Here is a 15,039-nt window from a genome sequence, read left to right as displayed (position 1 = left end):
TGAGAGATTTGGGTTCAAGACTACTCCTCATGGTTTAGGGCCCCTAAAATGCCAGGGCAGTATAGGAACCCCACAAATGACCCCATTTTAGAAAAGACACCCCAAGGTATTCTGTTAGGTGTATGACGAGTTCAAAGAAAATTTTATTTTTTGTCACAAGTTAGCGGAAAATGACACTTTGTGAAAAAAAAATAATTTAAAATCAATTTCCGCTAACGGAATACCTTGGGGTGTCTTCTTTCTAAAATGGGGTAATTTGTGGGGTTCCTATACTGCCCTGGCATTTTAGGGGCCCTAAACCATGAGTCTTGAAACCAAATGTCGCAAAATGACCTGTGAAATCCTAAAGGTACTCATTGGACTTTGGGCCCCTTAGCGCAGTTAGGGTGCAAAAAAGTGCCACACATGTGATATCGCCGTACTCAGGAGAAGTAGTATAATGTGTTTTGGGGTGTATTTTTACACATACCCATGCTGAGTGGGAGAAATATCTCTGTAAATGGACAATTGTGTGTAAAAAAAAAAAAAAAAAAAAAAAAATCAAACAATTGTCATTTACAGAGATATTTCTACCACCCAGTATGGGTATGTGTAAAAATACACCCCAAAACACATTATACTACTTCTCCTGAGTACGGCAATACCACATGTGTGGCACTTTTTTGCAGCCTAACTGCGCTAAGGGGCCCTAAGTCCAATGAGCACCTTTAGGCTTTACAGGGGTGCTTACAATTTAGCACACAAATGACCCCATTTTGGAAAGTAGACACTTCAAGGTATTCAGAGAGGAGCATAGTGAGTCCGTGGCAGATTTCACTTTTTTTTTATTTTGTCGCAAGTTAGAAGAAATGGAAACTTTTTTTTTTTTTTGTCACAAAGTGTCATTTTCCGCTAACTTGTGACAAAAAATAAAATCTTCTATGAACTCACCATGCCTCTCAGTGAATACTTTGGGATGTCTTCTTTCCAAAATGGGGTCATTTGGGGGGTATTTATACTATCCTGGAATTTTAGCACCTCATGAAACATGACAGGTGGTCAGAAAAGTCAGAGATGCTTCAAAATGGGAAAATTCGCTTTTGGCACCATAGTTTGTAAACGCTATAACTTTTACCCAAACCAATAAATATAGGCTGAATGGGTTTTTTTTTAATTAAAAACATGTTTGTCCACATTTTTCGTGCTGCATGTATACAGAAATTTTACTTTATTTGAAAAATGTCAGCACAGAAAGTTAAAAAAGTCATTTTTTTAACAAAATTCATGTCTTTTTTTTGATGAATATAATAAAAACTAAAACTCGCAGCAGCAATCAAATAGCAGCAAAAGAAAGCTGTATTAGTGACAAGAAAATGAGGTAAAATTCATTTAGATGGTAGGTTGTATGACCGAGCAATAAACCGTTAAAGCTGCAGTGGTCTGAATGGAAAAAAAGGCTCTGGTCCTTAAAGTGAATGTTTACCATTTAAAAAATAAAAAAAGGTCAGATACTCACAAAGGAGAGGGAAGGCTCAATCCTAATGAGCCTTCCCTCTCCTCTCCCGGTGCCCCGTCCCGCACAGGATCCACCGTGGCAGTATTCGACCAGTTCGGTCAAATACTGCCACTTCCGCAGCCGAAGGGATGTTTCGGAAGCCTTCGGGAGCACTCGGGCTCCCGAGGTCGGGGCCGCTCCTTAGTACGCATGCGTGAGCGCCCTCTATGATGTACTCGCGCGTACGTAGTATGGAGCGGGCCGTCTTCGGAAGCCTGAGTGCTCCTGAAGACCTCCAAAGTCCCTGCGGCGGCGGACGCGAACGGAGGAGCCAGCGCAGCACCGAGGGCATCGGGAGAGGAGAGGGAAAGCTCATTAGGACCGAGCCTTCCCTCTCCTTAGGTGAGTATCTGACTTTTTTTTAATTTTTATAGCGGTACCCATTGGCTTTAAGGGGTTTTATGACTGCAGTCCTTAAGTGGTTAAAATAATACATGCCTTCATAATTAAAACTCACGTATTGTATTTGCCCATCTGTTCCGGTTATTACACCGTTTAAATTATGTCCCTATCACAATAAATGGCGACAATATTTTATTTGGAAATAAAGATGCATTTTTTCCGTTTTGCATCCATCACTATTTACAAGTTTAAAAGTAAAAAAAAAAAAATAGAACCATTTCATCTTTACATTGATATTTAAAAAGTTTAGACCCTTAAGTAAATATTTACACTTTTTTTTTTTTTTTTTTTTTATATTAAACATTTTATTTGGGTATTTTTGGGAGGGTGGGGAGTAAATAGTTTTTGTTTGGGGTAAATATATGTGCATTTTTATTTTTTTTTACATTTAGTTGTAGTTTTACTTTTTGGCCACAAGATGGCAGCCATGAGTTTAACATGACGTCACTCTAAGCGTAACATACGCTTAGAGGGACGCATGAAGCCAGAAAAAGCGAAGCTTCCGAGAGAAGCTGTTGCTTTTTCTACGGGGGAGAGGAATCAGTGATCGGGCACCATAGCCCGATTCACTGATTGCCTGGCTAACAAACCGCGGGCCGGGAGCGTGCGTGATTGGCCGCGGGAGCGCGCCGACGCGCACATGGCCTCCTGGACGTAGGTACTACGTCCAGGAGGCATAAATGGCTATGGGTGTCTTTTGTTTTAAGTGACATAACAAATTTATAGTGTTTGATGTATGAAAGCCACATGAGTGGCAATACTCTTCAATGTGAGGCAAAAAAACCCCTCTTTGCAATATTTATGTAAAATAAGTGCCTGTGAGAACTAATAGTTTGATAGACACTGCTATGTCCTGATATGACCCAGGAGATGGATGCACGGATCACCAGTAAATACCAGATAGGACATTGTACAACCACAGTTTTATCTGCATGCTAGAAACCCCCACACTGACCCACTGTCACTGCATTTGCTTGCCCCTTTCATGTCACACTTGTCATTTCCAATTGATTTACTTGGAGAGAGCTCAGTGGCTGCAACAACCATACCAGCCTTCCAATTGACAGAGAAGAGAAGGTGAATGTGCTGAATATGCTACACCCCCTTCTAGCAGTGAGAGGAGGATGCTGGGCTGCTGTTATCACACAATGTCCTGCTTCCATGAGACAGTGGAGGCTCACAGGGATCCTGCAGATGTATTATATTTAAAGGAAACCCAAGGTGAAAATAAACTGATGAGATAAACAATTATATCTACCCTCCTTCTCCTAAAAAAGTCCTTTCTTTTTTTTTTTTTTTAATTGCAACGGTTTCATTTTCTGTGTGTCAGCTAGGAAAATAATGTTTTAATGTTGTATTGTCTCATATGCTGACTTTGTCACAGAAGGTAAAATATAAGCACTGTTTTTTTTTTTTTTTTTTTTTAACCATCCCCTTCTGTTCTCAGCAAGGAAAGAGTTTTTTATGGCTGTAATTCGTCAGTGAGGGCTACACCAAAGACAGCCATACACCGGCCGATTGCCCCCAGATCGACCAACAGATAGATCGCAGCTGATCAGAGAGGGATCTAATGGCTGCCCATACACTGCACACAGATTGAGTATTGATTTCATGCTGAAATCTGTGGAGCTGCCGCTGCCTCTCTGCCCCTGGTCCCCCCCCCCCCAGGCCCAAATAATACATTACCTGTTTCGCCGGCACGAGTCCCCGGGTCCATGCTGTCCCTTTCTCCAGCTGGCCTTCTCTATCTTCTCTTCACTTCCTGTCCGGTCCTGTGAGAAGGGAAGTTCAAATAGTAGAGCGCCCTCTGTTTGAACTTCCGCTGGTCACAGGATGGGACAGGAAGTGAAGATGGAGAAGAAGGCCAGCCGGAGAAAGGGGCAGCATGGACCCTGGAACTCGTGCCGGCTGAACAGGTGAGATTATTGCTGCGTTGGTCGTAGCCGAATCAAACGACGCACTCCCGACCTGCTGGCGATCGAGCAAAATTTTCCACTTTAAGACCGATTTTGGATGGAATTGGTCGATCGTTCCGCGTTTGCGTTATCTATTTCACAGCAGATTTAATGACAGTGATCGAATATGCTGTCTATCGGAGTGAAATCTAGTTAGTGTATGGGAACCTTAAGTCTCAACTTGAGAGAAACTGTCACTTGCATACCTAAATGTTAACTTTTTCAGGCAGAAAAAGAAAAAAAAGCAGAATAATTTGTTTGCTTAGCACTGTATATACACGTCTACCGCATCATGTCACCTTATGTATCCTCTTATGGCACCACTTACTTGTAATTTTTTTTATTTTTAAAGTAACATTTTCTTATTAAAGTCCACAGTGTCATTTTCAGGAGGTTTAAACCCAGGTGACATACTTACGCTGGTCCCCGTCGGAATCTATGCGCCAGGCACGTTTCGGCTTTATCTCCTTGGGTTAGATGTTAACGATGGTTAATTCAGATAACCTCAGGGAGAGGTGGGCAGGAGCATAGTGTGTGTGTAGGAACCTTTTGTGAGCAATTGAAATCAATACTCGCATGGGGTGGCTGCCCGATTGCAACTGGATTTGATAAGACATATCTCCACTTGGGACTTTAGGTCCTGTGGCTGCTCTCCAGCCTGCAGGTTTGGGTCAGTAGTGGAGGAGAATGTGCAGCATTTTTGTGGGTATACAATAAATGTATGTCTTTTCAATATTGACAGTTACTGTGCCTGCTTTTTGGAGGCAAGTCCACCACTGCCTCCCAAACATTTTTAAAAATGTTAGTATATTTTATTCTTTTGGCGCCTCTGTTCCTTATCTACAAGTACTGTGTCCACTCCTGGTGGAGGGGTGATTTACCCCCCTCTTTTTCTGGTCTACAGAGAGCGACTTCTTAATCCTGAGTGAGGACAGATCTAATCTCCTCAACTGCATTGACAGTGGTTACCTGGAGGGTAACCCTGGTTCGTGAGTATCCTTTTCTCACACTTTGACATTCACCCATTGCCAGTACATACTGCACTATATTAGGCTCTCGATGTTCCTTTTGTGTCCTCTGCGTGGGCACAGTACAGGGCGTCCTCGACATTGCGGTGGGTTGGAGGTTCATATTGGCAGGCGATCACAAGTCAGGCGCTCCCTGCACTTTGACTATAAAATGCAGTGACTTTTTTTTTTTCTTTTCTTTTTTTCCAGAAGAAAAAGTGCGTCTTATAGTCCAAAAAATACACAAGTATATAGAGTGGGATGTGAAACTTTGGGCAACCTTGTTAATTTTCATGATTTTCCTGTATAAAACATTGGTTTTTACAATAAAATTCAGTTAAATATATCATATAGGAGACACCGTGATATTTGAGAAGTGAAATTAAGTTTATTGGATTTCCAGAAAGTGCGCAATAATTGTTTTAATAAAATTAGGCAGGTGCTTCCGAGCATGGACATAAACTTAATTTCACTTCTCAAATATCACTTTGTGAGTCTATATGATATATTAAACTGATTTTTTTTTATTTATTTTTTAACGTAACAACCAACAATTTATACATGAAAATCATGAAAATGAACAAGGTTGCCCAAACTTCCGCATCCCACTGTATGTGGTACTCCTACCACTGTTTCATTAATGTATGTTTGTCTATTTTATGAATTGCCTAGATTGGACGCCTCTTTGGTTGCTCCCACGTTGTCGGAATCTGCGGAACAAACGAAAAATGTGCAATTTTGACCTCAGAGTTTGGTTTTGACGATGCCTTGAACTACAAAGAACCGGGACTTGCAGACAAGCTAAAAGCGTGCTGCCCAGGGGGAGTGGATGTCTACTTTGACAATGTTGGGGGAGAAATCAGTGATATTGTTATCAGTCAAGTAAGTAGATATGGTTAATTTTTAAATCTTGTGATCAATTGGCTGTGCGTTTTATGTGGATTATAATCAGTGAAATCCGAAAGTACTCGCCAACACCCTCTTCTGTGTAGCAGTATATACTGTAGATTTGCATGTCTAGGGTTGCATTCACAGTGGGACGTTATTGTGCTGCGTTATAACTTCATTATAATGCAGGTTAACGCACTGTAATGGTAAGCCTATGCGATGTTCACAGTTGTAACGTTGTAAAAGTTGCGTTACGGTAACTCACTGTTACCTTTAAACGCAGACATGATACAGAGCGGCATACTTTTCATTGCCTGTATGCTCCACTGTATCCACTGTATGCCACGGTAACGCAGCATTAGTGTGCATTACCACTTGTGGATTGCTAGTTACTGGCAGCTCCAAACTGGTCTTAAAATACTGAACATTTTGCTTGTTTTACCGAATGCTCTAATCTTTGAGAATGTACCTTTTTTTTTTTTTTTTTTTTTTTTTTTTTTTTTCCCTTCCTGCAAGTATTTACTGCAAAGCTTAACCACTTGTGGACCAGGTACGTTGAATCAACGTCCAGCAGGTGGTGCTACCGTTCTGACCAGACGTTGATTCAATGTCCAGCGCTAACAAACCGTCCCGACGCGATCGTGCGCACCCGGAGGAGGAGATTAAGCTGTCATATGACAGCTGGTTTCTCTCTCGAGTGATCAGCAGCCATCGCGCATGGCTGCTGATCACGTGATCACTACGATTACTGGCGGATCGTAGTGATCACTTTGACAGTGGCGGTGGCAGGGGGGGAAAGAAGAGGATCCACTCACCTCCCTGTCATTCCAGCGACGATCGGCGCCCCCCCTGCTTTGGCCGGCATCTCTGCTCCGTCTGACGTCAGCGGCGGGTCCCGGCTTGATGACGTCATCAAGCCACGACCCGACCTGAGCGTCATTTGGAGCGGAGATGCCGGAGAAGAGGGGGTTACTGCGGCTTATCGCTGGAGCCTGGAAGGTGAGTGAAAGCTGCAAGCTACAGGGGGGACACCTGCCTCCATGGGGGACACCATGCCCAGCCAGCCTCAGACGGGATCCGGCCGCCCGACCAGTCAGTAACGAGCCTAACTCCAGGGTGGTCCTGTTTCCGGGCGCTGTTTGTCGGCATGAAACGCGTTGTCGAGTGCACAAATAAATATTTACTTTTTACCCGAATCCTGATTTATGTATCTAACAGGAACCCTAAAAGGTAGGACACCAGATAAGCTATTGTTGGATACTGCCTTTTGGAGATCTCTGTACACTTAACAACATTAGAAACGGGCGCCTCCAGTTCTTACAGTACAATTGTATAAATGTGTAAATTACATATATTTTATATCAAAACAAATCCTATATTTTTTTTTTCAAATAGATGAAGAAAAACAGCCATATTATTCTATGTGGTCAGATTTCTCAATATAACAAGGATGTCCCTTATCCACCTCCTCTTATCCCTCAGACAGAGTCAACGTTGAAGGAGCAGAACATTACAAGGTTGGTAACATTCTATGCTGAGGCCTCTTTCACGCAGGAGGCTAAACGGTGTGCTTGTCAGACCGTTCAGCCCCCCAGCTTTGCATGCAACCGAATGGCCGTGTCTGGAACCCCACACGTGTCATCATCTCATACATGGTGGTGTTACGCAACAGCAAAACGACATGTCATCTCTGCACCGCCCTTGCAGAGTGCTAGCAAGTGCCTGGCTGCTTCATGGGAGCAGCTGACATGCGGTGAATTCTCCACCTTCAGCCTCCCATGTAAAAGAGGCTTACATATCTTAGTTTCTCAGTAGTGTATCTTAGTTTCCATAAAAGACTGTATATGCCTGTCACCTTTTACATGTCCTGTAAGGTGTGAGAGGAGACTTCAGATACCTCATTCACCATATGTCAGCCTACTACATTCAACAAACATCTGCAGTCTTGGTGGTTAGAGTGCACCATGTAACAGCTGGATGGAGGCATAGATTTAAAGCGTACCTGAACTCAAAACTTCCCCTCTGCTCTAAAAGATAAGCAACAACATAATGACTTCTAAAGAAAAACCTTTCTTTGTTACAGCTGATACAAATCCTTTAATAAATCCGTAGTGTGCCTTCTTCCTGCTTTCATGGAAGCAGACATAGGGTTAACATTCTGTTTACAAATTAGCTGCTCTGCCATGACAGAGGAGATTCCTGAGGTGACACAGCTGAGAGATCAAGTTACAGTTGTGATTAGTCACAGATGAGGGAGAATAAAACTCTCAAAATACATACAGGGTGCATTTCTTTGTTCTCCTTCTGTCTTGAGGAAGAGATCAGGTCATCTTTAACTAATAGAAGTGCTATTCAAATGCCCCTCTTCCACCTAGAAGTGTACCTGTGAAGGAAAAATTGCAAAATATAGATATTTTTTCTAGACACTTTGGGCCATATGCAATTCACTTTTTCAACTGAGTTTTCTCCTAGGTGATATTTTTAAACTTGTCAATAAAATGCCTTTTAAGCCCTCAGAAGTCAAGAACATGCTCAAAATAATTTTGATAGTACTTTTTAAGCAACTTTGTTTTTTTTTGTATTTTTTTTTAAGTTGAAAAGTGCTGGAAAGTTATTTAAAATCAAAGATGAAAAATTATCTCCTAGGAGAAAACTCAGGTGAAAAAGAGAACTGCATATGGCCCTTTTTCTCCCGAGTTATCTCCTAGGAGTAGAAAACACCAGAAAACCGCTCACACCACCCTGGGATAGTGCTGGATCCAGGACAGGCCAGTCCAACGAGACAGAAGCAAAGGAGGAGGATGTCCGCACGATATCCCTCAATCAAGTTCCTTTATTATGGACGTATCCACACCAAATCACACATCATATAGCTGACATGTTTCGAACCGAACGGTTCTTACTCATAGCTATGAGTAAGAACCGTTCGGTTCGAAACATGTCAGCTATATGATGTGTGATTTGGTGTGGATACGTCCATAATAAAGGAACTTGATTGAGGGATATCGTGCGGACATCCTCCTCCTTTGCTTCTTATCTCCTAGGAGATCATTTTCATATTCTCTTTAAAATAACTTTTAAGAATTTTACAAAAAAAAACTACCCAAACGCTGGTGAAAAAGAAAAGTACTATCACCCATATTTTGAGTATTTTCTTGCTTGCTGGTGGCTTAAAAGGCATTTTATCACAAGGTGTCAAAATATCACCTAGGAGAAAACTCAGGAGTAAAAGTGAATTGCATATCGCCCCTGTATTTATATTTTTTGGACTATAAGACTCACTTTTCATGTCCCAAAAGTGTGTGTGTGTGGGGGGGGGGGGGGGGGGGAGGTGGGGGGGTAGTCATTTAATCTTTATAGTCCAAATGTAGGGAGTTCCTGATTTGTGATCGCCTGCCAACACGAACCTCCAACCCGCCGCAATGTTGGGAACACCCTGTACTGTGCCCATGCAGAGGAGGACACGGGCACTAATTGAGGACACACAGGGGCATAGAGGAGGACACAAGGAAGACGGAGGCAGACACAAGGTGGACAGAGGACACAGGGTGACACGAGGTACAAAAGGGGCATATTCCACAAGATGCCCCTTCACCATGGATGCACCAAGTTTACTATACTTTTTTTTTCCCTTGGGTTTTGCCCTTTAAACCTAGTTGTGTCTTATGGTCAGGAGTGTCTTTTTTAGTCCAAAAAATACGGTACTTACCTCACCATAGGGAAGCCTTTGTATAGTCCGGAGGCTTCCCCATTCACCTTAACCCCACTGATCCAGTGTTGGGACCTTCTGAACTCCCATCCGTGTATGAGCACAGCCTCTTCCTGTCTGAAAGTTTAACATTAGCCAAAAGTAAAAATTTCACGGCGTGATTGCAGTGTGCAAAGGAGAGCAACGCAGTGGTATGTGGATCCAGCATGAAAATACCTCTGTGCTTACCTTGGGCAGCTTTGCTTCCGGTCAGGAGTATTGTCAGGCAAAATTCAAACTAGCTTTCCAGCCACTGGGAATGGGACGCCATATTGTCGTTTCCATTCATTGTTTCCCTATATCAGTGCAGTGTGTCATCGGTTGTGGAAATTTACCATTGGATGCTCATAAGACAGCCTAAAGATAGAGCAAGTAGCATCCGCTGAATGAGACCAGTCAGAGGCTGTTGGTGTGAACGTCACTATAGAACCCATGTGACTGCATTGTCACTTTTGTTCCTCTGTTGCTCACCCGGCAACGGGAATGATGGGAAAATGCCAGGTGTAAGTGGCAGTGCGAAATTAGTTTTATAATGTAAAACTAGCTTGACTCATCTTTACTCTATAACTTTATCCATAAAATGAATTCAATATTTTGTAATCCAAACATTCATGCCTGATCTATCATTTGAATCTGTCTGTTTTTGTTCTGCCCAGGGAAAGGTTCTTGGTCCTAAATTATGCAGATCAATTTGAAGCTGCTACTCTACAGCTCCGCGAATTGGTCAGATCAGGAAAACTTAAGGTAAAGCAGATAATCCTTACAGTCCATGATACAACTCAATGGCCTCAATTCACTAAGCTAATCTCCTGTCTTTAATAACATTTCTAGAGGTATCCCCATGGTGATAAGGCATGTAGTATTCAGGAAACATTTTACCTCAGGCAAACCAAAAGTTAACTCTTCAATCCTTAAAATAACTCCAGAATTCTAAAGTTAAAGACAGGCTGTTAATTAGCTGCGTGTGAAAATAACTACAGAGGAGGTAACTTAAGGAATGAAGAGATAAGATAACTCTCACTGTGTGGAGGTAAGTTTTTTTTTTTTTTTTTTTCCCCTTGCCTTATTATCTCTAGCATGATCTTAGTGAATTGAGGCCTATCTCTACCTGAACAAGGTGTGCTGTGCATATAAAACATAGGTGTTTGACCAAACTGCTGGTAATGGGTGCGTAGCAGCAGACGCTGATTATTTTCATGTCATTTGGCAATGCATGGATATTCAAGAGTACTGGAAACAAGTTTGAATGCAAACATTCAGGATGTATTGTTGGTTACTTTACCATTTCTCTGCAAAACCATGTTGCTAGGTGTTATTATTGAAGAGATCGGTACAAAGGCTCATAAATTGCTGTTTCGTTTATCAGTTACCAATGCCCCCAAGCTTATCGGGCCCTCCCTATATTTAAAGAGGAACTTTAACCAAGTATTGAACTTCATCCCAATTATTTGCCAATATTGCCTTTACTACAAATCTTTATATTTTCTCAGAAGAATCATCAGGGGTCTATATATGGCTGATATTAAAAAAAGCTATATAGCTAAAAATTAAAATGAGACTATTTTCTTTGCTACTAATGTTCTATTAATTGGAGACGCACACTGAAATCTCCATTCACTCCACCTGGTTTTGTCAGATAACTGCTCAAACAGGACCTGCTGGTTTTCCCTGACTGAAGCGAAAAAAAAAATTATGATATAATGAATTGGTTGTGTAGTTCAGCTAAGAAATGAAGCATTATGAACAAAAAAATAAGTAGAAAAGGAAATAGCCGACACCATCCAATATAAATGCTCTTTTATTCTTCAATTCCCATGACAGCCATTATTGCAACGTTTCTGAGTAACAAGAACTCCTTTCTCAAGCCAGGCTGTATGTCAAATACATTTTAAGCACAGAATACATTTAATTTTATCCTGAACATGGTAGACTACTAGCCAATAGCGCTGCGCTATAGCTCTCTGCCAATCACTACAGTCCGTGCACTAGCCGGACCTGATGGGGAACTGCGCTGCTATGTGTCTATTGGACACAGTGTGTAAAGCCCTGCCCTCTCTATCTTCAAAGTAATTGGTCGCCAGCATGTGTCCAAAAGGCCGCCTCACACGGCGGACCTGACGGGAAACTCCGTGACATGACGTGTGCAGAAGATGCGTCATCCGCATCCTATCCGCCCACTGCACACGTCATGTCACGGAGTTTCCCGTCAGGTCCGCCGTGGGCGGAACGCCGGGACTACACGTGACATAGGCGGCCTTTTGGACACATGCTGGCGACCAATTACTTTGAAGATAGAGAGGGCAAGGCTTTACACACTGTGTCCAATAGACACATAGCAGCGCAGTTCCCCATCAGGTCCGGCTAGTGCACGGACTGTAGTGATTGGCAGAGAGCTATAGCGCAGCGCTATTGGCTAGTAGTCTACCATGTTCAGGATAAAAGCAAATGTATTCTGTGTTTAAGATGTATTTGACATACAGCCTAGCTTGAGAAAGGAGTTCTTGTTACTCTGAAACGTTGCATTAATGGCTGTCATGGGAATTGAAGAATAAAAGAGCATTTATATTGTATGGTGCCGGTTATTTCCTTTCCTGCTTTACATTGGCCCAGGAGTGCTGCTGGGTCCAAGCCACGGCACATCATCTGCTTTACTGGTGTAGTGCTTCACTATCCTTTTGTACTTGAACAAAAACATAAGTCTAATATTTGTTTCCAGTACAGGAAGAGTTAAACTCCAGTTGTTATCTATGCAAATAGCCATTGAGCTCTATGACTTTGAAAGTCGCAGAGAGCTCTGACTTCTGATTAGGTTATTTTAAAGCGGATCCGAGATGAAAAATTAACTATAACAAGTAACTTGTCTATATATCATCTAAAGTTTAGATAGTTTACACAGCAAATCTAACTGAAAACCAATTTAATATAATATGATTATTTCTTCCTGTGATATGACAGCAGCCATATTGTTAGTAAACATTACACAGAGGCAGGCTTATCTGCATCTTGAGCAAAAAAACTAATCCCCCTCCCTCCTCCCCTCCTCCTCTCTGCCTCTGAAATCTTTGGCTAGTAATACCTCCCCCTCCTCCTGCCCAGATTGAGCTCCCATGAACCCTTGCTGCTGTCTGAAAGTGCCTTGGAAAACCTGTGGGTGTGGCTTGTTTAGTTTATAGGGTATAAGAGGATTAAAACAAAAAAGTATTTGGCTTGAGGAATGCCCTAAAAACAATAGGAAAGGAACACAATTATGCAATGAGTAAAAGTTCAGCTCGGATCCACTTTAACTGTTTTTTTTTTTTTGTTGTTTTTTGGTTTGTTTTTTTGTTGTGTTTGCAGAGAACAGTTCAGGACAGGTCAAAAGTTCACTGCCTGTTCTGTAAAAACATTTAGAATGCTGAGTAATGTTAAACTGCAAATATTAGAGAATGAGTAGGGTGTAAATTGCAAGTATGTTATAAAAAAAGCAGCAATGTTATATAAAAAAAAAAGCTGTGTAACTGAAAATAAATGAGAATTTTTTTTTTTTTTTTGCTACCAATGTTCTAGTAACTACCCCTACTACACAACAAATTCATATTATCATATTTTTTTTCGCTTCAGTGTCTCTTTAAAACCTACAGACCAGTAACATGCTCCTTGCTTCCAATTGTGATGAATTTGACATCTGGGAGCTTGCAATGTGTAAATGAGACATACAAATAATTAGATCTACCTTTGAAGCCATGGGATACCAGCCTACAGTGTATTTGTGCCTTTAAAGAGACTCTGTAACATTCAAAAGATCCCCTGGGGAGTACTCACCTCGGGTGGGGGAAGCCTCCGAATCCTAATGAGGCTTCCCACGCCGTCCTCTGTCCCACGGGGGTCTCTCCGCAGCCCTCCGAACAGCCGGCGACTGTGCCGACTGTCATTTCAATATTTACCTTTGCTGGCTCCAGCGGGGGCGCTGTGGCGGCTTTCCATTCCGAACTACACGGAAATACCCGATCTCATTCGGGTCCGCTCTACTGCGCAGGCGCAGGAAACTTGCGCCTGCGCAGTAGAGCGGACCCGACGGCGATCGGGTATTTCCGTGTAGTTCGGAGCCGACAGCCGTCAGAGCGCCTGCGCAGGAGCCAGGAAGGTAAATAATGACGTCACCGCTGCCCGGACTCCACGGAGGGCTGCAGCGAGACCCCTGACGGATGGAGGACGGCGTGGGAAGCCTCATTAGGATCCGGAGGCTTCCCCCACCCGAGGTGAGTACCCCCCAGGGGATCTTTTTATATTACAGTTCCTCTTTAAGCTGAGAATAATAGGCTGAATTATACACGAAACTCATTGAGACATCGAGTATATCCTGGCCATTCTATTTATTGCTATTAGAGTATATGCCCCCATTCCCTTTAGATTGTAAGCTTGCAAGGGCAGGGCTCTCCCCCTTTTGTGTCTTGGAAATCATTATACATTTTATTCATCATGTTACTTTTATCACTGTCATTACCAATTCTGTATTTTGTATTATTTTTGTATTTTGTCACTAATTATGCATTTTGTATATTGGTGTACACAATTGTCTGTATTATGTACCCCATGTTCGTTTCTTACTTACTTACTCAGTGTGACCCCACTTTAGTTCATATAGTGGGTGGTCACTACATGGGAATGAATTCTGTTCAAAAGCCCCCATACAAGGGAGCACTCGAAAAATTGTATGAGGAATTGTTATTGTATATAACACTTAGTACTTAAATGGCTATATCAGCTTTTGTCTGTTCTAGCTATATGCAAATTATCTTAAATATGTTTTATGTGTTTATAATAAAATACTGTATATGTTTTAAATATTACATGATCTGTCTCAATCTCTAAATATATATAGAAGCTGGTTGTCCCCGAAAGCCCTATTTGCCCATATCAAGATTAGCATCTTATTAGGGCTAAAAGGCACATACCTATATGTAACTTTATTGGATATTATTTACCAGGACCTATTTGGTCCATCTATATTTAGGGTATTTGAATCAGAATGTTCTATTAATTATCAGTACTACACATACAAATCATTTTTTTTTTCACTTCATCATTACTTTAAGCTCAGGGCTCCTTTTCCTTATTATGTTATGGTGATACTGTTGTAATTTAGTACTTGCATATTCCATTATGCAAGTTTATGTAACCGAGGCACCAAATAGGATAGAAACATCTAAAATCTGTTTCAAAAGGGCGAAGTTTAGGTGGACTTACCTCCCTCGTAGACGAACAGACTGAAAACAGTTATTTTCCCCCAAAAATAACATTTATTTACTGATCCAAATTGCAATGCGTTTCGCAGGTCACAACCCTGCTTCATCAGACAAAAAATGGAGAGAACAAAAAGGGTCTGCTTACTGGCCAAGCGCCTCTGTCTTTTCTTGTCCTTTATGACTGACAGAGATTGTAGTCTGTAGCTTGGCAAGCTGTTCTATCAACCACTTCTTTTTGTCTCCCTCATTGTGTATATACAGATAGGGATGGTCAATGAGA

At 41.8% G+C, this 15,039-nt stretch overlaps 1 protein-coding gene across 1 annotated transcript in view; it reads left to right on the top strand.

Moving 5' to 3' along the window:
• The window catches only part of LOC137531927 (prostaglandin reductase 2-like), a 49,130-nt gene that overhangs the window by 23,006 nt on the left and 11,085 nt on the right, over positions 1–15,039 (top strand). The window contains exons 6-8 of the mRNA XM_068251959.1: positions 5,571–5,780; positions 7,182–7,303; positions 10,191–10,278. Coding sequence (XP_068108060.1) covers positions 5,571–5,780; positions 7,182–7,303; positions 10,191–10,278 — 420 coding nt within the window. The remainder of the gene's footprint in view (positions 1–5,570; positions 5,781–7,181; positions 7,304–10,190; positions 10,279–15,039) is intronic.

This window comes from Hyperolius riggenbachi, chromosome 9, assembly GCF_040937935.1.
Source record: "Hyperolius riggenbachi isolate aHypRig1 chromosome 9, aHypRig1.pri, whole genome shotgun sequence".
Lineage (NCBI taxonomy): Eukaryota > Metazoa > Chordata > Amphibia > Anura > Hyperoliidae > Hyperolius > Hyperolius riggenbachi.
Note: the sequence above shows the minus strand (reverse complement) of the source record. Positions and strands in the feature narration are given on the sequence as shown.